The sequence below is a fragment of the Armigeres subalbatus genome, chromosome 3, assembly GCF_024139115.2.
Source record: "Armigeres subalbatus isolate Guangzhou_Male chromosome 3, GZ_Asu_2, whole genome shotgun sequence".
In the NCBI taxonomy this organism is placed as follows: domain Eukaryota; kingdom Metazoa; phylum Arthropoda; class Insecta; order Diptera; family Culicidae; genus Armigeres; species Armigeres subalbatus.
The window spans coordinates 407,416,541-407,444,508 of record NC_085141.1 but is presented as its reverse complement, the minus strand read 5'-3'; the positions used below and the strand labels follow the sequence as shown (position 1 = coordinate 407,444,508).

At 39.8% G+C, this 27,968-nt stretch overlaps 1 protein-coding gene across 6 annotated transcripts in view; it reads left to right on the top strand.

Moving 5' to 3' along the window:
• The window catches only part of LOC134224145 (calbindin-32), a 310,480-nt gene extending 283,219 nt beyond the window's left edge, over positions 1-27,261 (top strand). For all 6 annotated transcript variants that reach the window (XM_062703408.1, XM_062703411.1, XM_062703406.1 and 3 more), the window contains 3 exons: positions 25,274-25,330; positions 25,615-25,686; positions 25,744-27,261. In XM_062703408.1, coding sequence (XP_062559392.1) covers positions 25,274-25,330; positions 25,615-25,686; positions 25,744-25,887 — 273 coding nt within the window. In that variant the 3' untranslated portion in view covers positions 25,888-27,261. The remainder of the gene's footprint in view (positions 1-25,273; positions 25,331-25,614; positions 25,687-25,743) is intronic.
• The last annotated feature ends 707 nt before the right edge of the window (positions 27,262-27,968 follow it).

Sequence of the window (27,968 nt, the reverse complement as noted above, 5' to 3'; positions counted from 1 at the left end):
CCTCCAGGAATCCTTCCAGGACTTCCTCCAGGAATCCTTCCAGGACTTCCTCCAGGAATCCTTCCAGGACTTCCTCCAGGAATCCTTCCAGGACTTCCTCCAGGAATCCTTCCAGGACTTCCTCCAGGAATCCTTCCAGGACTTCCTCCAGGAATCCTTCCAGGACTTCCTCCAGGAATCCCTCCAGGAATCCCTCCGGGACTTTCTCCAGGAATCTCTCCGGGACTTCCTCCAGGAATCCCTCGGGACTTCCTCCAGGAATCCCTCCGGGACTTCCTCCAGGAATTTCTCTGGGATTTTCTCCAGGAATCTCTCCGGCACTTCCTCCAGGAATCCCTCCGGGACTTTATCCAGGAATCCCTTCGGACCCTTCAGGACTTCCTTCAATAATTCTCAAGGTACATCTTCCAGGAATCCCTACGGGACCTCCTTCAAGAATTTCTACCGAACTTCCTCCAGAAATCCGTACGGGACTTCCTCTAGAGATCCCTAAAGGACTTCCCCTGGAATTTTTTCCGAGAATCTCTTCTGGAATTTCTGCAGAAATTCCGCCACAGATTCCTCCATAAATTCCTAGGGAGATTCATCTAGAAATTCGTCTGGAGATTCCTCCAAGAATTCCTCCGGGAATTTTTCTGGAGATTATTCCAAGAATTACCTCAGCGATTCCTTCGGGAATTCTTTCGGAGATACTTTTGAGAATTTCTCTGGAGATTCCTACGGTAGAGATTCCTGAAACATTTTACAGAGGGATCTCAGGAAGAATTCCTAGAGAAATTCTTGGAGAAATTTCCGAAAGAATTCTTGGAGGAATCTTTGGAGGAATTTCTGTCGGAATTTCTGGAGGAATCTACGGAGGAATCTATGATGAATCTCGTGGAGGAATCTCCGGAGGGATTCCTGAAGAAATCTCGAAGGAATTCCTGGGCGAATTTCTGAATGGGAATGGATTTTCCAAAAGGATTCATGTAGGGATGTTCAAAGAGGATTCAGAAGATTTTTGAAAAAAAAAATCCTGTAGGAATTCTCCAAATGGAGACTTTTCGGGAGAAAATCCTTAACGGTTTTTTCCGGAGTTATTCTTGAAGCAGTTTAAAAAGAATTCCAACAGCAGTTCTCGGAAAAAAAACGGGCGATTTCTGAAACAATTGCCGGAGGCATTTCTGATAAAAAAAATCCTTTAAAAAATTCTGAAAATATTCCGGAAGGAACTTTTGATGGAAATTGCTGGAAGAATTTATGCTGTCATTAATCTCCAGAATTTCCTCGAGTAATCCTTCCAGGACTTTATCCAGGAATCTTTTCAGAGCTTCCTCCAGGAATCTTTCCAAGACTTCCTCCAGGAGCCCGTCCGGGACTTCCTCCAGCAACCCCTCTGGGACTTCTTTCAGAAACCCCTCCGGGACTTCCTTCAGAAACCCCTCCGGGACTTCCTCCAGGAACCCCTCTGGGACTTCCCCCAAGAATCCCTCAGGGACGTCCTCCAGGATTTCCTCCAGGAATTCCTCCAGAACTTCCTCCAGGTATTCCTCCGGGACTTCCTCCAGGAATCCCTCAGGGACTTCCTCCAGGAATCCCTCAGGGACTTCCTCCAGGAATCCCTCAGGGACTTCCTCCAGGAATCCCTCAGGGACTTCCTCTAGGAATCCCTCAGGGACTTCCTCCAGGAATCCCTCCGTGTCTTTCTCCAGGAATCCCTTCAGGACTTCCCCCAGCAATCCCACCAGGACTTCCTCTAGGAATCCCTCAGGGACTTCCTCCAATAATTCCTAAGGGACTTCATAAAGGATTCCCTACGGGACCTCCTTCAAAAATTTCTACCGGGCTTTCTCTAGGAATCCCAACGGAATTTCCCCCAGAAACTCTCAAGAACTTCCTCGAATTTCTGAATGGGGGATTCCTGGAGGGATTCTCAAAGAGATTCCCAGAAGATTTTTCAAGGGAATTCCCGTAGGAATTCTCAATGGAGTTTTTGGAGGCATTTCCGGAGGAAATCTCAAAGGGTTTTTTGAAGAACAATCCCTAAGAAATTCCGAAGTTATTCTTGAAAAAGTTCGTAAAGAATTCCAGGAGCAATTTTCGAAATTGGAAATTCCTAAACAATATTCTGAAAATATTGCGAAAGAATCTTCCGACGGAAATTCCCGAAAGAATTTGTGCTGTCATTAATTTACTAGCTTCACTAGCAATTGTTTCGGAAATTTCTCCATTGATTATTTCAGGGAATACTCGAGGAATTTTCATATGAATTTCTCTCGAAATTCCTTCAGAAATTCCTCAGGAAATCCCTCTAGGATTTTTTTTCTGGAATTCTTCCGAGAATTCATCCAAGAATTTTTCTGGGAATTCCTCCAGTCATTCCTGCAGGAATTCTTCCGGGAATTACTCCGAGAATTACTCCGAGAATACCTTCATGGAGTAGTTCATTCATTCATCTAGGAATTACTCAGGGAATTACTCCAAGATTTCCTCCGGAACCTTCGCCGGGTTCCTCCGCTTCCTCCAGGAATTACTCCGGGAAATCCTCCGGGAGTTCCTTCGGGAACTCCTCCGGCAATGGCTCCAGGAATTCCTCCGAGAATTTCTCCAGGAATTCCTTGGAAATGTCTTCAGGAATTCTTCTAGGACGGAAATTCCTGGAATAATTTATGCGATCATTTATTTACTAACAATCCAATTGTTTCGGAAATTCCTCCAAAAATCCTCTAAAATTCTTCAGCAAATTTCTCCAAGGACTCTTCCAGGGAATTCTTTAATGAAATCTTGCGGGCATCCCTCCGGAGATTCTTCCAGAAATTTCTTCGGGAATCCCTCTAGGAATCTCTACAGGAATTCGTCACTGAATTCCTCTGGAAATTTTTCAAAGATTCTATGTAGGAATCTCTCCGAGAATTCTTCGGGGAATTCTTCCAGAAATCTCTTCCTCCTGAAGAAATCACCGTAGACATTTCTCGAAATTACTATATTGGCTTTTTTCGGTGATAATAATACTACTTAAAGCGAAAGGGAGTAGATGAAAGTAATAAAGAAACAGATTTGATTGACGAGCATTATTGAAATCGATTTCATTCTGCCTAAAGTCCACCCAGGAACACCTAAGTAGCACAAGTCAAGTGAATCTCGTTACAGCAACTTTATTGTGACTGAATGTAGTCATGTATAAGTTACCCATTTCAATTTCCCTTCCATTACTCGATCTCTCCCTAACTCGATGGTCCCTTCAATATCGAGATGTGGAGAGACGACTGTATTTCACCAAATCGGCCATATAGTGCTACTTTTATGCTTACCAGTTTTTAAATAGCCGTATAGTGGCCTTATATGACGGTTTGGCGTAATATAGTGCTAATGGTTACTTGGGATGAATCGCAAAATGACAATCTTTGCAAAAAATAAAAAAATAAAGATACTTAGATAAATGCATAACAGATTCTGTTTAATCAACAGTTTTGATTTTTCTTCTAATTAACTTTAAATGTCGTTCCTGTCATTATGATCTGGAAAAGTACTATTCTACGAAATGGAGTAAGAGAGCCTTTTTTCAATAGAACGCGTTTTCCCGGTATAAGGTGAACAGAGGGGATGGAGCCTTCTTTAAATGAACGAGTTTGCCCAGTATAAGGCAGATAGAGGAGATGATGTCTTCTTTAAATGAACGCGTTTGCTCGCTATAAGGCACACAGAGGAAATAATGCCTTCTTTAAATGAACGCGTTTGCCCGGTATAAGGCAAACAGAGGAGATGATGCCTTCTTTAAATGAACGTGCTTAGACCGGGATAAGGCACACAGAGGAGATAATGCCTTTTTAAAAGTAACGCGTCTGCCCGATAAAAGGCGAACAGAGATGATGCCTTCTTTAAGTCAACACAACTTCCCGAAGACAAACAAGATATCCCTCTCTCTTCCATACTCACTCAATTCCTCTACCTCACTAATTATTACTCACAAACCCACTCTTATTCGTTTACCCACTCTTACTCAGTAGTCCACTTTTACTCACTCATTTACTCTTAATCATTCACTCACTCAGTCACTTTTACTCATGCATCCCCTGTTACACACTTACTCACTTTTACTAACTCACTTACTCTAACTTCCTCCTTCCTCTATGCTCACTCCATCTTAATCACTCACTCAGTCACTTTTACTCATGCATCCCCTGTTACACACTTACACCACTCACTCACTCTTACTCGCTCATTCTATCTTACTTATTCACTCAATTTTACTCATGCACTCACTTTTACTCACTTACTCACCACTTCCTCTTACTCATTCACTCACTCTTACTCACTCACTCACTTTTACTCACTCACTCTTATTCACTCACTCACCTTTATTTACTCACTCACTCTCACTCACTTTTATCCACTCATACATGCTCTATTACTCATTCACTCATTCTTAATCACTCACTTTTCACCTGTCATAAGACGAGTTTATACAATCCCATTGAATTCCACCACTTAATTGTATCTTGACAGATACGTATTTCGACCTCAACAGTAAGGCCGTCTTCAGTGTCTCGTACTTGACTCGACTACGAGACACTGAAGACGGCCTTACTGTTGAGGTCGAAATACGTATCTGTCAAGATACTATTATGGTGGAATTCAATGGATTGTATAAACTCGTCTTATGACAGGTGAAAACATTCCACTAAAAAGCTCAAAATAATTTTCTTATCACTCACTTTTGCTCGCTCACTCATTCACCCACTCGTCGATTCTGAGCTTAAGACCACGCTTCATCCAGAATCCATTGCTTTACTACATTGACCAAGGAACAACTTCAACCTAGTTGCCCAATTGAAGCCATGCTGACGTGGACCGCATTTGCCTCCAAATCTTTGCATTGTGCATTAGAACGTGCTGCAAAATCTCCCCCTACCCTTCAGGACTCTTCACGCTTAAAATCAATAACACAGAGATGTGTTTGCATCACACAAAACGGACCTAATGCGGAACATCCCCTAGATGAGCGATAGTTACACAGCCACAAAAATAGCTCGTGTGGTTTTATTGAAGCTTGGATTTCAATATTTTCAACAGTATTTGGTTCCTCATGAAACAAGGAATCTGTACAAACGTTAACATGTTGAAAAGGACCGTTATCACGACCGTACGAGGCATTTTTGTGCCTGTGTAACTGTCGCTCATCTAGGGGATGTTCCGCATTAGGTCCGTTTTGTGTGATGCAAACACATCTCTGTGTTATTGATTTTAAGCGTGTTGAATATGAACGGGATCTTACGGAGTGAGAATACTTAGTTCTATACTGCATTGGAATTGTTTATGCATTATTGTTCATTCATATGAATTATGAATAATATTTTATTGAGTAACATTTTTTTCATTGAAATGGAGTACAAACATGAAATAATGACTAATTCGGGGTACTGGCTCATTCGGGATAGTGTCCCATTAGGGGTAATGGAATTAGGGGTAATGGTAATTATGGTTTTTCATTAAAGCACCCAAATGAGTGCTATAATGGATTTTATGCAACCCATTTGAGTTGCATAATGTCCATTAAAGCACCCATTTCATTGGTATGGAAAAGTAGGCCGTTTCATCACTCAAATGTCAACTGTAAACCAGGTATTATGATCAGGAATTGCAAAAAAGCTATTTTTTCTAATTTTTTGTAGTATCACAAGATTTTTGGACTCTACGACACTACCCATAATTCCATTACCCATAATGCTGTTACCCCTAAGGCCACTACCCCGAACGCCATTACCCATAATGTGTCACTACCCCGAATGCCATCACCCCGAATGGGATACTACCCCGAATAAGCCAGTACCCCGAATCAGTCATGGTTTCAAGTTTACAGTTTATTTCAATGAAAAAACGTAAATCAAAAGAAGTTTATTTAGTATTCATGTGAATAATAATTACTTGTTTTACGAATTATACAACAGTAAAGCAGTCGAGCAAATTACATATTTTTCAAGAGGATTTTGATCGTATATCCGTACTTATTTTTTAGCCGATGGTCCTTTGACAAGTACACTATTAATGATATGAGTGTATTACTTCTACGTGAAGTTAAACGATTTACAATGATATGGAAATGCTAATTCTACCATGAACAACGTACGTCTAAGTTTGGAAGATGATATTAGCATTTCCATACCTTTGACAAGGTTCACTGTGTCAGACTCGGTACTCAACGGTGCGATTCGTTTCATTGAACTGAAACAATTTTAAACTATTATCCGCTTAAAACTGTTATCCTGCAATAAATGCAGGGCTGATAATAGTCATCGTTGCAGCCCGAAATGCCACAGTTGCGACCTGTTGTAGTGTCGCCTCTGATACTCGTTGCATCGTCATTGACACCAAAGCACGAAGACTTCATACAATTATTCTTCAAGCGGCAGCTGCCACTTGGAAAGTTTTTTGAAACCTTTTTAATAATGAATTTGAATTAACATATAAAGGGGTTTTTGATACCTTTAGGGCCGATGCCCACGTAGCGATTTTTCAACGCTGCGTGCACGTGGCGTTGAAAAAACGCAGGTGTGCATCGGTGCGGCGACGCTGCGTTACCGCTTTTTCCCGATGCACACATGCGTCCTTTTAACGCCGTGTGCACGCAGCGTTGAAAAGATGCTACGTGGGCATCGGGCCTTATATTACCAGAGTTCCTACTATTTGTTCATTTGAGAAGCCATTCTGGTTTGATCTAGTCTGTCCATAGTGACGTGCAATCAATTATGTGAAGAAGTGACTACGGAAATCTTCATGACTTTTGGTTGTGTGACCATCTTTGTGGTAAGCATGCGGCACGAAGAAACTGAATAGGTGATGCGTTGAACCTGACGAACGCGTTTATTTTAAGAAGGCATCATATCGCGTTCACTTGAAGCAGGCATTATTTCCATTATTCGCCTTATACCGGGCAAATTCGTTCATTAAAAGAAGGCATTATCAACTCTGTTCCCCTCAAACCGGGCTAACGCGTTTATTTAAAGAAGGCAGCATCTCCTATGTTTGCCTTAAACCGGGCAAATTCTTTAGTTTAAAGAAGGTGTTATCAGCTCGGCTCGGCAGGTAAATGCATTCATTTAAAGAAGGCATCATCTACTCTCTTCACCATATACCGGGCAAATGCGTTCCTTTAAAGAATGCATTTTCAACTCGGTTCGCCTTACACCGGCCAAATGCATTCATTTAAAGAACCGGGCAGTTGCATTCATTAAAAGAATCATCTACTCTGTTCACCTTATCCCGGGGAGATGCGTTCATTTAAATAAAGGCTTTATCAGCTATTTTCACCTTAAACTGGGTAAACGCGTACATATAAAGAAGGCATTATCTCCTATGTTCGCATCGTATTACGCAAATGCGTTTATCCAGAGAAGGCATCATCAACTCTGATCGCCTTAGAGCAGGCAAACGCATTAATTGAAAGAATGCATTATCAACTCTGTCCTACTTTAACTGGGCAAATGCGGTCATTAGAAAAAGGCTTTATTTCCTATGATTGCCTTATACCGGGCAAATGCATTCATTTAAAGAAGGCATCATCTTTTCTGTTAGTCCCAAAATGAGCAAACGCGTTCATTTTAAGCAGGCCAATCTTTTTTTTTCTGCTTTACATCAGGAAAACGCGTTCATTTCAAGAAGGCATTATTTTCACTGTTCGTCTTATGTTAATTGAAAGAAGGCGTTATCTCCTCACTTACTCCATTTCATAAAATAATACTTTCCCAGATAATAATGGCGTAGAATGATAGTTAATTAAAGTTAATTAGACAAAAAAAAACAAAAATGTTGATTAAATAGAACCTTTATTGCCTTTCTCTAAGTATCTTTAAGTAGTACACTGACCCCACAATAATGGTTCACACACCTATATGAGTCATTTCCATTTAACGAATGTGCAAAATGGAGTGACTAATTATTGTTACAAAGTGACCCATATATGTGCGATCACTGTATATACTTTTATTATTTTCAAAGATTGTCATTTTACGATTCATCAGTATCTCTTCTTCTTCTTCTTCTTCTTATTGGCATTACATCCCACACACTGGGACAGAGCCGCCTCGCAGCTTAGTGTTCATTAAGCACTTCCACAGTTATTAACTGCGAGGTTTCTAAGCCAGGTTACCATTTTTGCATTCGTATATCATGAGGCTAACACGATGATACTTTTATGCCCAGGGAAGTCGAGACAATTTCCAATCCGAAAATTGCCTAGACCGACACCGGGAATCGAACCCAGCCACCCTCAGCATGGTCTTGCTTTGTAGCCGCGCGCCTTACCGCACGGCTAAGGAGGGCCTCATCAGTATCTGTGGATGTTAAATATAATGCTGGAAAAAACTACAGATTCGGAATGTATTCGGGGTAATGGTCTTTCCGGGTAATGGATTTCGGGGTAGTGTCCCATTCGGGGTATTGTCCCATTCGGGATAGTGGCCTTCGGGGTAATGGCATTCGGGGTACTGGGGTGGAGCCGATTTTTGGCATCAAAAAACGATTAAAAAAATTTCACGTACCCCTTGTAACCTTGGGAATTTTTTCGTGTTTAAATAAAGTCAAATTTTGACCGCTTTAGCCGAACACTTAACAGAGCCCGATTGAGCTCAAATTTTGCATGGAGACGTTTTTGTGGAAATGAAACTTTTGAGCACTACACATTTTTGAAATTCGATGGTCAAATGTTTTGGCATCCTAATGAATAATCTTATCTCACTTAGTTTGTGTCACGAAATCTACTTTTTGGATCTGTGATATTTGAACAACTAATTTAGTTAAGTGATGAGACTTTTAACCACAGTTTAACTGATTTATACGGATCAAACAGGCATGAGCTGAAGAAATCGACCAGAAATGAAGTTTCTTCAGTTTTGCGTGAAGACTCAAAGGGATAATTTTAACCCTAGAACACAGTCGTGCCATATCGCATTAATCAATCTTCAATCACTTATATGTGAAATCGAGCTTTATCAACTAATGTTCCACTTAATCTAAAGTTCAATTCGATAATTAACCCTTGACGATAGTTGAAGAAACGAATCAAACAGCTATAACATAATTCAAGCTTTCTCTCAAACGATAATAATAAAATAAAAATTCAAAACTTATTCTCAACTGCAGTATAGATTCTAGATAACACTTGGCTGGATGCAGTCGTAGAAAAACGTGCTCGCCCCGAAAACTGCGGGAGGCAGCACCATCTCGCTGGTGAACAATGTGATGATCAGCAATGTGTTTCCGGAATGCGGGGATGCACTAAAAAAACAGCGATTGTAATCCTTCCACTTTCTCATACTCAGCGGAGCCAAAGTATAGCAGAAGTAGCGTGAAGTACGAGCAAATCTGTATATATTGTTCCTGTCAAGACTACCCACTACATCTTCTGCCGCAGCGGAAGGGCCCCGGCCTAGATTCAGGTCAAACGATAACCGACGAAACGGGGTGCATGTCATCCGAGTCTGGTGTGTTGCCTCCCATTCGGGATTCCACGGAAATAGCGCCCATCCGTGATGTGGAAAACCGGTCGGCGGTTGACAGTGTGGAAATTCCTTTCTCGTGTAGTTGATTTTGGATTTGGGATATGTTGAAGAGAAGGAGAAGTGTCGGCGTTGTAGACAATACGGTTACACATCATTGTCACAGCTTGAACGAAATTGAAATTGAAAGGTTTACAATCGACGTTTTTCTTTTCTCGATTCAGGCATTGCCGATTATGATCAGAAGTAGATCATTGAACTTAAAAGTTAATTGTAATAATATTATTGATTTGAAAATGTATTAACTGGAATAGAATTTTATGAATTTTTACTAAACCCTGTTCGATTTTGATAACAATGATTTTTTTCAACATTATACTCTGAAATTCATTAGTTATTACGACATAAGAGCTGCAATTTTCTTGGTATTCCATCAAACAATTTTTTATCCAATTTTTCATGCGATTTTTTGGAAATACATTTTTTTGATTCCGCAATCGAATGTAGGCTAAATCAAATGGAGTCTATATATTGAAAATAGACGGTAAGATCCCTGACTGTTATATTACTGACATTTTCAATGCTTCTACTAATTGTTGAAGCAGTTTTCTTCTGATCCTCTTCTTTCGAACTTGAATTGGTTTTCTCGGTGAAATTCACTGAGATAAACCAATTCAAGTTCGAAAGGTCAATAAGCAGTGATCGAACCTGTTGAAGGTTCTGATCCACTTCGATCTCAATTTAAATACATATGATAATTTTAATTTGAAATGAACTATTGTTTGATCAAATTCTCGTGCGGCAGACAAGTTCCGATGAAAAGGTAATCCATTTATTACAATCCAATCATTTAATTTTTAGTACATGCATGATTATAATATGCAGATTTCAATACAGATTTAGATACATCAAAAGCAGGGTCAGTTAATTGAAACACGACAGATTAATAAAAGCCAAGGACAAAATTAATAGGTGCTACTTAAATAAATGATCTCCTACTCGATTATTTTTGGAATCTTATAAAATGAAATGCTTGTCAGTACAAAATCATATATCCCCATAAACTCGGGGAGTTCCTTCACGCTACTCCAACACGTTATTGGATTGTTCCTGACCTCGGAAGGGTCCTTCCCAGCCTTGCGATATGGCAAAGTGGAGGCAACTTTATGATAGAAAATAAGTACGATAGTGTACCATAACTTGGTCGTATTCCTGCGATAGAGAGAGAAACAAATTTATCCACTCTTTAAACACTGCGGCATGGGCACGAAAATTGTTTGCACTTCAATGGCCGTTTATAAAACAGTTTTAACCTCATTTCCAAGAAATATGAGTTCAACAGTAAAACCAATTAAAGATTATGGCCTACGGTCTGCCAGAATACATTGAAGTTCTCCACATCAAACGCGTGAAATCGGTGTCACATTTTTGGACTCACATTTCGAGCAGGAGCGACGACTTCGATAACAGAAATTGGTATGAACTAGCATGGCATAAGAGGTAAAATACCAAAACTTAATATACAAAATACAAGTATTTCAATACCAAACGAATAGTTTGTGATGCATTTAGTATTGTTATAACAGAGTATGTTATGCCAAAATTATTGTGCATATTAATTTTTGGTATTAATTTTTGGTATTTTATTTCTTATGTAAGGCTAGTTCGTAACAGAGTATGTTATCAATAACATAATGAGGTATTATTGAGTTTATTCCTCCTGCTCGGATAAGAAGGGTTTCGTTTTCATGCATATGAGAACTCTGAATCTACATTGAGTGGAAGTAGTATAGCACGAAGCAATGTAACGTCACTCAATATAACAACTGCCTTGTGCTTGATCATGAGGCGAAAATTAACTCATGGAACCTCTCTTAGACAAGTTCGTTGAGGCGATTTCAACAACAAGAGAGGAAGTTGACGTTGCAGACCCGAAGAGTACCAATTGTGATAAAATGGAAAATTAATAAAAGTCCAATCAGGAACTGTTTTGAGCAACAAAGAAAGGCCTTATTCTGATGAACGAGGAGCACTTCCTTGGTTGCTTAGTCAATCGGCATATCCAAACATGTTACAACTACCATGTAGCCAGCGGAACTGGTTCAGCAGTTCTATAATGATAGATAGCACAATTCTGAATAACAGAATCTCAAAATTAATGTTCAGAACAAAATGATTTGAAAAGACTGAAATTATACGTCTTCACCGCGAGACGAGTTTAGTACAAAAAACGTATATGTAAAACGTATATGTAAAAGTAATACGATTTGGTGGAATTGAATGGAATTGTATTAAACTCGTCTCATGACAGTGAAATATTTCTTAAATAGTTTCAGTTTTCTAAAATCTCTTATTTTCTTACCTGGCTTTATGGAAACGCGATGGTTTTTCTCTTCTAGTTCTAAGTCGGATACTAGTATTCCCTGTGTCAGTTAATTTATGTAGTAAATGCAATAATTTATTAAGTAAATGCATCGTAGTTCAGCAAGTCAGTTAAGTTGTTAAGACGTTCCGAAATGGCACATATATGCTTTTTCCATCTACCGTTCTCGGAAAAGGCGGTTTTCCTCGTGTGATCTAGCCTTTCCCATTTTTTTCCAAATGGAACTCGTTTTCGTACCACTGCTTGAATCGAACTGGATGATGGTTGTATAACTGACGACAAATGATGCACATTGTTGTTTAAATGTTGGTTACTAGTCTTACTAACTACCCAGTACGCATGAAAGACAAAATTGTTTCAGCGCGGTATTCTATGTTACCAACTATTATCATATTTAATAAAAGCAGAATCATCATACAGAGTGTAGTTACTTGTCTGTCATAGACAATATTCACACTTTGGTATGATTAGGAGATTGAATAATTCTGTAATTTGAATACTGTATTGTGGTTGTATTGTCTATTTTGTCATTGATATTAGAACAATATTATCTCTAACATCCTTTGTTATTTTTTTTTTCTATTATTCAAAGAATAGGTTTTAGGTAATAGTTGGTTAAGGTTGCAAATTGCATATTTGATGATAATTTATTTGGATGTAATCAGGAGGAAATTCACGGTATATATGGTTGCATATTAGTGAAATATCGAACGCAAAAATCATTAAATTTGTAACTGCTATAACTTTCGATTCCCTAGATGAAATATTTTGAAATTTTCATAGCAGACGCCTGGATATTATATCTTTCGAAAGGCGAGTTCAGAATGGATGGACATTTTTTTCGTTAATAACCGTCACAGGCACACCGTGAGGGGGATCCACGATCAATTTTAGAAAGCCAATCACCTTCCTGGAAAGGAAAGTGAGGTTTTGGTCGTTTGGCCGAAAGCCATCTGCTCGAAAATTATTTAGGCGAATTACACATTCGAAGGTCATTCGCCCCTCGCAACTGTTATTAGACCGAAAACAGTTTGGTTGACGATGTCATCCCTAGCAGCACGCATGTTTCTCATAGGTCACTGCAACTCATATGTGACCAGATTCAGTCACAATCAAGTTGCTGAAACCAATTTCGTCTGACTTGTGCTGCTCGGGATATAAACTAACATATTAAGTAGTTCTAAAATGTCATTCGGCCAAATTGTCCACTTAATCATTATTGACATTTATCTGTAAGTACAAAATTAACTGCTCAAACTAGGAGGGATCAAAAAAATGAAGAATGGAAAGGACCCTAGTAACATTTTGGTTTTACGCTGGCTTTATCACACTCTTGTAGAGTAAAATATGGACTTCAAGACCGTTATAAAACTTAAAATGTTGCTTGGGGATAGATATCGCAAGTAAGCGACGAGTGTGAAGCGGTTAGATTTTGAATATTTTATTAGCAGAGGGTCAAACGGGCCAAAAAGAAATTCTATCTGTTGCTTTCTCCTATCTGTCACATTAGCAGCTCGTTAACCAAGACGAACCTCTGCCCCTCGAACCTAACCCAAAAATTCCAACAAATTCCGCATGAACTCGTGGCAAGTGCAGAGGTATATTCGGCTTGCAGTGAGCGAGTGATTGCATCATCATTTCCTCCCCTTCCCTACATTGACTTGCATTCTGACGTGGCAGGCGCCAGTGTGACCTAACAAATGAGATCACCAGTACTTGTACATTGAAGATGAGTGCGCCCCTAAGCAAACATTTGTTGGTTCTTTGTGCAAGAACAGATGATCTGGTCATAATGGAGTAGCAACTATGGGCAGTCAATCAAGCTCAAGCTCAAGTTCAAACGAAAAAAATCCATACATTCCTGAACAATTTTTTTATCGTGTGTTGTTGCCAGAATACGTATTTTCGGACAAAGATTCAGAATATGTATATAAAAATCTCCGCAAAAATGTCACATATGCAGTTTCTCAAACAAATGGTTCAATTGTTCAGTAACATTTGCACATTCGCTGTCATATACGTCCGGCAAAACGACCTGGCCAAATTGGAACACACATTCTTTATCTTAAGGAGACGACGACAGAAGGGTTAGGGATGCTCTTCATAAAAGGGAGAGGATGTGGGGAAGAGGTATTGTTTAGTTATCGATCAACTTAGTGTTTCTTCTGAACCCCATGGCCGATTTCAACCAAATTTGAAATTTCTTAAGAGGACGACGATAGGGGGTTCTGGGATAATATTTGGAGCTATCGGTCACCTCAGTGTAACTTCTGATTTACCCTTAGCCAATTTCAGCCAAATTTGAGACACACATTCTTTATATTAAGGAGACGACAATAGTGGGTGAGAGATGGAAAAGGGGAGTTTGTGGGGGAGAGGTATTGTTTAGTTATCGATCAACTCGACCCTTCATCGGGGGGAAATGGAGTAAGACAGAGAAAGCGTTTTCCCGGTATAAGGTACACAGTGGATATGATGCCTTCTTCAAAAGTAACGCGTCTGCCAGATATATGGCGATCAGAGATTTTGCCTTCTTTAAGTCAACACGACTTCCCGAAGACAAACAGATCACTTTCTCTCTTTCTCTCTCTCCCTTACTCATTTACTTTCTTTGGCTCGCCAATTATTTCTTTCACACCCACTTTTACTCGCTCATTAACTCTCAATCAGTCGCTCTCTCTATCTCGCTCACTCACTCACTCTTACTCGTCCAATCACTCTTATCTTAGCAGCACACATATTCCACATAGGTTGTTGTAACTCATATGCGACCAGATTTAGTCGCTGTAATAAGATTTGTCTGACTTGTGCTGCTTGGGTACTCACTCACTTACTCATTCTTACTTTTACTTATGCACTCCATTTACTAACTCACTTACTTTTACTTAATCACTTCCTCTTACTCACTCACTCACTCACTCACTCTGACACAGTCAATCATTCACTTACTGACTTACTTAAACTCACTACAACTCACTTACTTATTCACTCACTCAATTTTACTCACTCGCTCCCTTTTACTCATTCACTCACTTACTCACTCACTCATTTACTCATTCACTCATTCACTCACTCTTACTCCCCCACTCGTCGAATCTGAAATTGAGACCACGCGTCATCCAGAATCCGTTGTTTTTACTACAGCGACCAAAAAACAAATTCAACCTTGTTGCCCCTGTAGCCATGCTGAAGTGGACCGCAACTGTCTCCAACTCTCTGCATAATCTATCATATCATAATCTCCACATAATCTACTCCTACCCTTCAGAACTCTTCTTGAATACGAAGTGGAACGGGATTTTACGGAGTAAGAATAATTGAAGAGGCCCCAAAACGCCCCCCGGGACAAAAGGCCTTTTGGATATTTCTTCATATTTACCGTATTTGGCATGACCATTATAAAACTAGACCAAAAATGTTGATGAAGCATCTAGCATTTCGGCTATAATGTACTACGCGTCTCCACGCACTGTCCATACCAGAATGCGGATTCGCCGACGCGTGGTGCGTTGTTCCCAAAGAGCTTCCAGCTAGAAGGCGTTTTGCCTCATGAGTTTTACGGCAATGAAATATTACCACTTTTTTAAAAGTGAATATTATCAATATGATTTAGATTTTCTACAATTTTCAAATTGCATCAGCTAGCTATATTGTTTAACTGTTGCAGAAGGTAAAAATACTGATGAAAATCGATACAGCTAAGACATTAAAGAAGTCTTTGTTTAGCTAGAGAAGCGGTTCTCAACCTGGGGTACATGTACTCCTGGGGGTACCTTCGCTGGCCCTAGGGGGTACCTCGGACCAAAATGCGTAATGGCGGATGTGTAAAAATTTCAATAAAAACTTTTTGATAACGTTCTGATAATTTTTGATTCTAAGACTTTGTATTGTAGATAATATGCATAGCGTCCAGTAAATCAATGACTTTTGAATCCTACTTTTCCCAAGCGGCACAGTGTATGAAGAGCTGTGGGACAAAAGATCGAAGGCACGAAACGTCGAATAAACAAATTTAAAAAAATCTGCATTATCTACCTGATCGAGACAAAATGTTGAATAATATGTAAAGAATATATGCATGAACTAAAGTCAAAAACCTAAAGACGAAAGCATCCATTTGAGAGACATGAAGGCTTTTTTCTGGAAAGCTCAGTAACTTCGTTGCAAAAAGTTTGTAAGACTTCTTTTAGGAGACTTGGAAATCTTCAGGAGACTTGGGAGCCTCTTTTCACGAGGCTTAGGAGCCCCCTTTCAAAAGGCTTGGAAGCCTCTCTTCAAGGGGCTTGGAAGCCTCCTTGCAAGAGGCTCGGAGAGCTTCTTTCAAGAGGCTCGGTAGCCTCTTTTCAAGGGGCACGAAAGCTTCCTTTCAAGAGGCTCGAAACCTAGGAAGCCTACTTTCAAGAGACTTGGAAACTTGGACTTGGGTGCCTTCTTTAAAAATGCTCAGAAGCCTCTTTTTAAGAGGCTTATAATTCTTCTTTCTAGAGGCTTGGAAGACGTTTTTCAAGAGGTTCCGAACCTCCTTTCAAGAAGCTCGTGAACTCATTTTCAAAAGGTTCGCAAGCCTACTTTCAAGAGGCTCGTGAGTCTCGTTTCAACAGGCTTAGAACTCTTCTTCCAAGAGGTTTGGAAGTCTCCTTTCAAGAGGCTCGCAAGCCTACGTAAATGAACAGCGCAAAGAGACTGGATTTCCATCGTCCATGGTATTCAATAGTGAATCTGCAAGCACCCAACAAGGTATATGCAACCTGTTCTCAGCTAAATTCGCCAGTGTGTTTGAAGACGAACAACTACCTGCACAGTATAAAATGTTACAGCATATATGATGTAACAAAAAGGCTCCGTTCGATTCGACTCATTTTTCCATCACTTTCTAAAATTACAGGTCGTCGTTACTATGAAGCTTGTATTCAATATTGTGTAAAAGAAAAAGTAGGATGTAAAATTAGGGGCTATTGAACACAAAAATATGCCTTCAAATATTTCCATAGCGTGAAATTTTCAGAATTTTTAACAGTGTGTTGATGTCGTGACTACCGCTGCCAGCAACGTCCCATTAGCTAATCAATTGCTCGGTGATATTGAGGTGAATGTCGAAGCCATCTCGAGAGCGATGTCAAAGCTTAAGACATCATCTAAGCCTGGTCCTGACGGTGTTCCATCGATGATTCTCAAAAAGAATATTACCTGTCTGCTGGAACCCCTTCTCCTGTTATTCCAACTCTCTCTATCCAGCGGCATATTCCCATCTTGCTGGAAGACTGCAGATATGTTTCCGGTCTACAAAAAGGGTAGCAAGCGTGATGTGAACAATTATCGGGGTATCACATCGCTTAGTGCAATAGCGTAGCTTTTTGAACTGGTTGTCATGGACCCACTGAATGCCCACTGCAAACAATATCTTTGCGCTGACCAACATGGTTTTACAGTTGGCCGTTCAACAACTACCAACTTGTTGTGCCTAACATCGTACGTCACACGGATAGGATGATTGCTCGCACTCAAACGGACGTGATTTACATGGATCTTTCTGCAGCATTCGATAAGCTGAACCACGAAATTGCAATCGCCAGGCTTGACAGACTTGGAGTCGGTGGAAATCTTCTCGATTGGTTTCGATCATATCTGACCGAACGCCAGTTGGTGGTTGCTTTGGGCGATTGTCGCTCAGATAGTTTCCGCGCTTCGTCTGGTATACCGCAGGGCAGCCACTTGGGGCCATTAATTTTCCTGCTTTACTTCAACGATGTTCACCATGTAATCGATGGACCACGGCTATCCTTTGCGGACGATCTGAAGATATTTCTTCGCATCTGCTCAATAGCCGATTGCCAATCCCTCCAAAACCAGATCACTGTGTTTGCCAACTGGTGTACTCTGAACCGACTTGTGGTCAATCCGGCGAAATGTTCGGTAATTACTTTTTCACGAAAGAAGGAGCCGATCCGGTTTAGTTACTCTCTTCTCGACACGACCATTAACCGAGTGCATTGCGTGAAAGATTTGGGAGTTCTTCTGGATTCGCAACTTACATTTACCCAGCACATATCCTTTGTCGTCGATAAAGCGGCCAGAACGCTTGGCTTTGTGTTCAGGGTGGCGAAAAATTTCACCGACGTACATTGCTTGAAGGCACTCTACTGCTCTCTCGTCCGGTCGACGTTGGAATACTGCTCGGCGGTCTGGTGTCCTTACTACAACAACGGATCGGAACGCATCGAATCAATACAACGCCGCTTTGTTCGTTTTGCATTGCGCAAACTACCATGGAGAGATCCATTTCGCCTCCCTAGTTACTTAAGCAGAGCACTGACCGTCGCTGACATTATACAAGGAAGGATCGATTGTCCAGACATTCTGCAACAAATTAACCTTAACGTGCAACATCGGCCATTGCGGAATAGCATAATGTTGAGACTTCCCCTTCGCCGCACCAACTATGGTCTGGGTTTTTTATAGGGTGGCATCAGTATTTGACTACCACTTGACAAGAGATGCGCTTCGCCGTAGTTTTGTAAATGTTTTTCGTCGTAGTAGCTGACGCGCATATGCTAGATAAGTGTATTTAAGTCCCATGACAAGTTTATTTTTCGTTGTGTTTTTACTGTTTTGTTAATTAGTTATTATTGTAATGACCATACTAGTTTTAAATCATCATTAGGATTACGAACAATCTGTTGATGTACACCATAAATAAATAAATAAATAAATAAAGTGAAAGCCTTCCTTCAAAAAGCTCGGAAGCTCGGAAGAAGAAGCTTGGAAGAATCCTTTCAATAGGCCTGGGATTATCCCCTCAAGAGACTTTGAAGCATATTTTATAGATGCTCAGATGCCTCCTTTTAAGAGGTTTGGAAGCCATCTTTTAAGAGGCTCGGAAGTCTCTTTTCAAAAGGCTCGGAAGTCGGCTTTCAAGGCTCGGAGAGCTCATTTCAAGAGTAAGGAAACCTTCTTTGAAGAGGTTCGAGAGACTTGTTTCAAGACGCACGGAAGCCTCCTTTTATAAGGCTCGGAAGTCTCCTTTCAAGATGCTCGGAAGCTTCTTTTCAAGAGGCTATGAATTCATCTTTCAAGAGGCTTGGAAGTCTCCTTTCAAAGGCTCGGAAGCCTCCTTCCAAGAGGCTTAGAAGTCTCCTTTCAAAAGGCTCGGAAACCTTTTTTCAAAAGGCTTTTCAAGAGGTTCGTAAGCCTCATTTCAAAAAGCTCGGAGGCCTACTTTCAAGAGGTTCTCTTTAAGAGGCTTTGGAGTCTCCCTACAAGATACTTGGAAGCCTCCTTTAAAGATTAAGATTAAGATTTAAGAGGCTCGAAATTTTTCTTACATAAGGCTCGATAGTTTGAAATAGTTGATATTTGATAGTCTATTGGGTTCAACGAAGGATAAAGTAGAAATGTTGAATAAGGCAGGCGTTTATAAAATAAGTTGTTCCCAATGTGAAAAAATCTATGTAGGCCAAACAAAAAGATCATTAGATATAAGGTTCAAGGAACATATGGCGGAAGTGAGTAAGGCGAAAAGAGAAAACGATAAGGGATTACATTACGAATTTAGATCTAAGGTAGCAGAGCATGTGTATAAGGAAAATCACCCAATTACGGCATCAAATATTAAAATCTTAAGAAATGTCTCTTCCCATGAAAACTCGATGTAGCTGAGAGTTTGGAAATCCACCGACAGGTACAATCAGAACGTTGGCTCCAGGGGCATGGAGAACCATATATCCCGTTAGTTTTCAGGTCCGTTCTGCATATATCTTGAGAGTTACGCTTATTTTTATTTACGAAAAAATATAGGGGGTACCTCAATGAATGAAAAAGTTCGAAGGGGTACCACTAAAGAAAAAGGTTGAGAACCGCTGTCCTAGAGTATATTGCCCCTCCTTCCCTAACTTAGTTCTATACTGCATAACAATGACCAAAACCTTGGATGAGATCTGCCAATATGACAACATTGCCATATCCAGGTAGCATAGAAATTTATCCTCAATGTGAACAAATGCTACTAGAATGATTTCTTCTGATTATACGGTCCTCTGATCTTCTAGCTAGACTAGCTAGCAAATGCAGTACTCAGATCTTAAATTCTACGCTTTGGTGAGGGACCGTACACTTATAAGCATTTATGGAGCATTTCAAAATTGATTCACTGCTTTATTCGTTCTTATGATTTGTGAGATACGGTAGATGTGTCTCTCTTGCCATGAAGCTAGTTTGATTCGGTTGTAGTCACTTTTTCCTCTTTTGTTGATGTCATCATATTTTCGATAAAGTAGTTTCGCAGACATTTCGTAAGTAAAAACAACCATGAATATTGTTGTTCTGATGTATTATTTGCAGGGTTCGTACTTTTCGTTTCGGTGAGACAAAAACAAGCGATTTTTGGGCCGAAAGAGAATCTTTTTTGGCAGTCTGTGGCGAGAAACATCTTTCACTCGCTCTTTTTTCTCTAGAGCAGGCTTGAAAAATAAACGAAAATCGTGCCTACTTGATGACATTCTTTTTTCATTTCATCATTCTTACGTCTCATTAATTTTTTGCAACAAATTTCAGTGTGCGTGTATAAAAAAAAACCGCACGAAAAAGATTAAAAAAATGAGAAAACAAGCAAATCAACTTTTTGCGACTCGAACAGTAAGGGGCAAATACCTATCTTTCATCAGGCCTTTTCTTCTTTCCCGCAAAATGATTTTTCGGTGAAAATTTGCGTGAGTGAGCGTCCTCTGCTCGTGAGAATGAGTGAGCGTTCCGGTCCCTGATAACTTGACAGTGATAGCTGGAAAGCATGGTTAAAACATTATATAAGGGGCCCCATATACGCTACGACATGTTGTACAACTTTGACTCCGCCTCCAGGAAATTTGGTCCGGTCGTAGTAAAGTAGGATCGTCTGTGGGCAAGTTGTACTGTCCAAAAGTCGACTTCTCTCCGACTCAACCAAATTTCATGGGGGCGGTGCCAAAGTTGTACAACACGTCGGAACGTGTGTGGGGCCCCTAAAACGATAGTTGAATCAACTTGACCGTCTCTAGTCTATTGGTGTAATTCAAGAAACAATCCAGTGAACTATCGCGTATGGACCGTATGGTTGATTGAACCATATTTGTGGTTGTATCAACAATACATATTGTTATTGCTGAATCCGTATGGTTGATTCTGACACATTTTTCTCCGTGTGGAAATTGTAAAAAAAAAACGTGCAAATTCTATTATATTTTCTATGGAATTTCCGAACAGTTTTCCGCGGAAACTCTGAAGAATTTTCCGTGAAAACTTCGGAACATCTCGTGAAAATTCCAGACAATTCCAACATACTCCTGTAGAAAATTGGATTAATTTCTCGTAGAAATTCTGAAGTTTTTTTACTAGTATTTTTCCTTGCGAGTTCTAAAGAAGCTTCCCTTGAAAATTCCTAAGAATTCTCGAAACTTCAAAGTAGTTCCCTATGAAAAAATAGAGAAAATAATTTCCAAATGAATATTTTGGAAAAACTTTGTGAGGAATGTGGGGAAGTACCTCAGACTTTTCCCATGAATTTCTAAAGATTGTTCCGTTAATTTCTTGAAAATATAAAAGAAAATGCGAAAAAAACCTCAAAAAATATGAACGTAATAAAAAATTGCCACGCCGATTCACGCCGCCCGGCGGCTTTCGGCGTGACGTGACGCCGAAAACGCCGTCACCTCCGGGCAATATTCTGTCAAACGCCGCCGCCGAAGATTTTTGGACCGGCGCACACCTCTACTCACATTACGCTAGACGGGTGCTCTACTGCTATGCTACGGTAAGTTTAATGCTAGGGTAACTAAGGGTAGAATTAAGTTTACCGTAGCATAGTGGTAGAGCACCCGTCTAGCGTACTGGGAGGTGTGAATTCGATTCCCACAGTGAATATTTTTGCATATATCATAAATATTCGCCTCCCTAAAATACAAGTTTTCGGTCCTCAGTATCTTTCCACATAGTATAAAGTAAGACGAAAGTCGATAGCCTAAACCTGCAAAAATCACTTGAACGCCAATTTGCTTAGAATACGTCCCAGGGCCATATTCGCCTTAAAGATCTCCACCAAAGGTTGAGTAATTATCTCTTCCTCTTCCTGGATAAACGTTGGATAAATTGCTCATATGCCAGCAAATTGAAATGGCTCCTAAGATCTCAATACCTTTTTATCAGTAGCACCAGTAAAAGCTTCTTTGGCAACCAAGGTTCTTCCAAACATACGTAACGCGAATATCGCCGCTGCTTCATTGCTGGTTGCAAGCAATGTTCCATTTACGCTTCTATAACATCGGCGACAGAATCGCAGTCGCCGCGTATGTTTCGGGGATGCTTTATTGTGTCTTGCCTAGTCCTGGGTCTCGTAGCCGAAATCTACTTTGCACAGAGGAGTTAACTTATGAAGTAAAAAATATGCTCATTTCGAAAACTTGTTGATAAGAGTTTGTCAAGCAACATGGTAACCCTTGGTAATTATTATGAGTTCCTTAACAAAAAATCGTTAGTTGACTCAACAATGCAAAATACCTTGCCATAGTATTATTAATTAATCTTCTATTTAATCCACCACTAGATTGTAACTTTACAGTTAAGAATTTTAACATCAAGTGAAAGCCCGTCACTATTTTTATAAATACAATATAGATTACTCAATTTGACATGAAATTAATTTTCGACCTATCTTGCAGCATAAAATAATGAAGTCTGATCGGTATACACCATTTCAACGAAAGAACAACCATATGCTTATCAGCCACGATTTACTCCTAGGTTGTACTTTTGAAAAACTTAGTGTATCCTTTGTAGTTAGTTCCAATTTCCAATTTCCACCTTGTTACTTCCGTTAACTGCTGCTATTCTTACTAACTGCATGTTACTATGAAAACCAAAACTAGCTCCCCACTTTGCAAAAGTCCGAGTTTATTTGGAAGACTAAAACAATAAACGATGTACATAGTTTCCCGTACATGTTCATCCCTTTATAGTACCCATTCCATCTAATACGACCCATTTCTTTTCACTTTCAAACGATACAGTTTTCGCTTCTTGCTTCATTAAAACAAAAGCTGGCGTGAAGCTCTTTCCTGTTTCTTGATAGCATCGCATCCTTGGCCAGTGGAGTTTGCATTTGTTGAGATTTCATTTGCCACACCATTTCAAAGCTCCATCGTCGTAGTCGTTTCTGGTAGCAACATCTGACTGTGCAGCACTCTGCAGAAACGTTAGGGTGCTAAACCAAAAAGTAATACATGTCTGCCATTATTTTTATAACGAATTATGTCAAACACAATCAAATTTGGTTTTATTAGAATTTAAGTAGGAACATTATTATTGTTTTATTTTGTACAAAATAAACCGAATTTAAATATTCGATTTGTGTTACAATGCTTGAATTATGTAGAGTAACGGTCTTCTGTTTTACACTCTTATCTTCACTATATCCAAAACAAAATAATATTTTTGAATCTACTTTCTTATCAAATATTTTGTAGATTTTTAATGTAAGTAAGTGCTTATATTTGAAAACGCTAATAAGACGAGTAGTAAAACATTTCCCCTTTTTCGGACACCCTTCTGTGCGCACCAAAATTGAAAAGCTTTCCCAATAAACTTCTGGCACAGCACGCTGATGATGTTAAACTCGTCGCCTGATTGTCATCATTTTTCCGAACCGGGAGAAAATTGTTTCCCCCCTTTCACTCCCGGATCGTTATCTTGAATCTCATTTCCGCGATTGTTATGTTTGCTGAGCAGTCCCTCTGTTCTCTTGATGTGTTTATTAGACCTCTTCATGTTTTCAAAAAGTATCAAAATTCAACCGGTCAGCCCAGAATCACAATTCTTATGCTAAAATAAGTCTCCTGTCAAATTTTCAGCTAATTCGGATAAAATTTCGAGGTGGCTCAAATCGATTTTGTGTTTTTGGGCTATTTTCAATTTTGGAAAAAATCTTACAAGAGATATAAACGTCGAAAACTATCGCAACAACCTCTATACGGAAGCTTTGGGTGTGCTCTACAAGTCTTGTGAACATTGTGATTCGTTCCGTTCACGTTTTGTCCATGTTAAAGTAATTTTCAAGCTTTTAAGTGCATAAAAATACTGTTTCCCCCAAAAATCGTTGTTCTACAAAATTCTTGAGCTTATGACAAATGATTGCTTATTTATCATATTATTATTCCTCTTTTTTCCCTGGAATTTTGAGTAATATAATTGTTAATGTGCGATTTATCGTTAAATTCTTAAAAATCAGAAGCTGAAAATTTGTCATAAATTTGCACGTTAGGATTTCTTCAAACAAGTTGTTCGAACAAAACATAAATCAAATTATATGATATTTGATGCTTACAACAAACGACTTCCAAATTTTGTTAACTTCACCATATGTCTGCATGCTTTTAACATTGAGTGCATCGTAGTAACAAGTGAAATCGAAGCTTCTTTGTTTGAACAACTTGTTTAAAGAAATCTCAGCGTGCAAATTTATGACAAATGTTCAGCTTCTGATTTTTAAGAATTTAACGATAAATCGCACATTGACAATTATATTACTCAAAATTCCAGGGAAAAAAGAGGAATAATAATATGATAAATAAGCAATCATTTGTCATAAACTCAAGAATTTTGTAGAACAACGACTTTTGGGGGAAACAGTATTTTTATGCACTTAAAAGCTTGAAAATCACTTTAACATGGACAAAACGTGAACGGAACGAATCGCAATGTTCACAAGACTTGTAGAGCACACCCAAAGCTTCCGTATAGAGGTTGTTGCGATAGTTTTCGACGTTTATATCTCTTGTAAGATTTTTTCCAAAATTGAAAATAGCCCAAAAACACTAAATCGACTTGAGCCACCTCGAAATTTTATCCGAATTAGCTGAAAATTTGACAGGAGACTTATTTTAGCATAAGAATTGTGATTCTGGGCTGACCGGTTGAATTTTTGATACTTTTTGAAAACATGAAGAGGTCTAGTGTTTATGTACTGCTCGCCCGCAAAGCTTCTACTCTGCTTCCGCTTTCCGCTGCTAAAATCTCTGTACACATGTTCTTGTATGCTTGTTTATTTTTGGCGTTTGTTCAGAATATTCCGTTCGTTCGATTGTTGGATCAAGTTCAAGTTTCTGTAGGAAAGTGGATTAAGCGAAATGGGCAAACCAGCTGATTGCAGTTGAGAACACCGCTGCCGGTAATGAGTATTTTTCGGCAATCTCTCTCGCTGAAGTGTTTGTTCCATTGGGCAAACTGTTTTGTATTGTTGCAGTTTTTTGTGGTTCCTATTTTAATTTTATTGCTGTTCTTTCTTGGAAGAGACCGGAGCTAGCTGGGAAATGGAAAAATGGATGTGCCTGGTGAGATTGGACTAATCCCGGTATTTATTTTTTATGCTTCCTTTTCCGCTTCGGATGAACTGCAGGGCGCTGCCAGACTGACGAAGGACGACATCGAGAAGGTGTTTTCGCTATACGACAGGGTGAGTGAGTACGGCTATAAATTGCAGCAGCATTGAGTGGGCAGATAAATCTAAATTGGCAAGAGAATTCAATGATTTATGTATAAAAGCTTTTTACTTGACAATAAGAGTAAACCTAAAGCGTTTTATCTGCACTAACATTTGTAAAATGCTGTTAGAAAGTTATAAATTAGATATAAATAGTAAGTAGCAAGTTCAATAGGAATCAAACATTCTCAAACAACAATATACAGTAATTTATGAATATTTATTATCTAATTATTTTCATCATTTTTATTGCGTAGGACAACAATGGATCCATTGAGAATGAAGAGCTTCGCGGCTTCCTGAAAGACTTGCTAGAGCTTGTCAAAAAGGTATGAATGCGAAGCTTTACACAAGTCAATTATTTTAATCTTTACGTCCACCTTCAGGACTACGACGCACAAGACCTGAACGAGTTCGAGGAGACCATCCTACGGGGGGTCGGCTATGACAAAGAAGGCAAAATTTCCCGCAAGGAGCTGACCATGATCTTGCTAGCGCTCGCAAAACAACCCCCAGAGGACGACCAGTAATATGGGGAATGCACTTCTCTCGTTTCGCACCAGCCGCCGCCGCCGTTGCATCGATCGTCCTCCAGTCACCACCACCGTCGTCTGTCCAGAGCCGGTTCGCTAACATCGGCCCTGGCAGTGCATCCCATTGCCAAGCTGCGTACGATGCTCGGTCTAGGGCACCAGCATAGTCAGCATGGCAACGGGTCCACCAGCGCTGGCAGCAGCAACTGTCCCGACAACGGTCACCCAACGGAACCATCGACTTCGGCGTCGGCGTCACACTCCAATGTAGAAGAACCACCCCTAGCAGCAGAAGATACCGCAAGTAGTTCAGAGCAACCGCAACAGCTTCTGCCGGTAGTCGTCGTCCACGATCGAGTCCGAGACTTCTATCGTCGGATCATGCGACGCGGCAAGAAGGAGTAGATCCAGTAGAACACACAAGCACATCCAAACAATTACAAACACCAAACACGCGCATTAGATCTATGCAACAGTAGGTCAGTTCCGAGATCTGATCTCCACCAAAACCATTTTGTAAGAAGCTGAACGAATATTGAAGCAAATTTGCGTCTGGAATACCTACCACGCGAAATACCAGGGGGTTTGAAACATTATTGGCGAATCGATCGAGGAGAACAAACAAATTTCTGTAAATTTAAGGATCATAAAACGAAGATGACTGGGCTGTTTGATTCACAGCAACCCAGTAAGTGCCCTGAACAGTGCACAATTCAATCCGTCTTATGAAAATTGTCTTTTTCGGGATCCGAGATCCAGAAACACAAAACAAAACAAAAAGTAAAAAGATGAACAAAGTCGTTTTCCCAACCCAATTCAAGCTTCGGCCCGCATATAACTAAAATTTGTCTTTCAGTCCCTTCGTGGTTCTCATATCACTTTTCTATGCACTTAGATGGAACTATAGAATTGCTTGGCGCTTTCATTTGTTATCGTTGGTCGAACCGATTTCATGTCTTTTGTGATCCATTCTGAATCTGGAACTTTTAAATCAGCAATATTTCGAGATTGTAGGAACTGTAGTTGTAGGGATGAGGCGTAGTGTCAAAATTGACAAAAAAAAATACGGGACCTTTTAGTTTTATAACAATCATCCGAATGACATTGTTTGCTCGAATACCATTAATCCGAATGTAACAAATACCCGATTTCAAACCCCCGAACAGACATCGGCAGAAATTGACTATTGACCTGAATGGGAAAAACAGGTGCAATACTCGACCTACATAGCCAATCATTTGCCTTGAAATTCCTTGGAATTATCAAGAAATGAATGACTACTTCCTATTAAACAGTATTTCCTCTGAGCTGTGCATAAGAGTATATCTACAACGTCGTTATATCTATGCGTGGAGTATTTTAATGCTGTATAATCGTAGTGACTTCATATGGACGTCAATTAAATATTGTTCATCAAATTCTTTCTTCCTATTTTCACACTACGACCTCCAAAATTTGCCGCGTTTTACACGATATACAATTTTGTTCTTTTTGTACACTGGACATAGCTCATGATTTATGCGCCTGTGCCATGCATCATTTCCTGGCTTCTCATCCAATAGGGTAAGGGAGCTAGGGAGCCCCTGTAAGCGTGGTCCAAAATACATCCTTTACCGTATTCTAGGCAGCACCTCTCGCTCGAAACCCCTGAAAAGGTTTGTCTTCCACGCTGCATGTCCGTAAAGGCAGACCGGGGAATTACATTTGTTTCCATCAGCATATGTTACTTAATCCGTGGCGCGTGGGGCGCATTCGAGGATGAAGAGATGCGGACTCGAAACGTGTATTGTGGCATCAAATTGTTGATTCAGTGCTTTCTGTTTAGATGTAAACTAAATAAATGAAATTGAACATAATCCGTAGAGGGCCCCTATTTCACAGGATCAGGAAATGTTATTGCTAAACGTGAAACAAAGTCAAAAGTGAGGCATAAAGTGGTTATATTATAATATATATTATAATACTTGATTATCGCCAAAAAATTATACGTGCATGTCAGTTTGTCAGAAATCTATCGCGAGCAGAGTGCTGTAGAAAGTTTCATCCGTTCCGTTTAGTAAAATGCTGAAAGAAATATG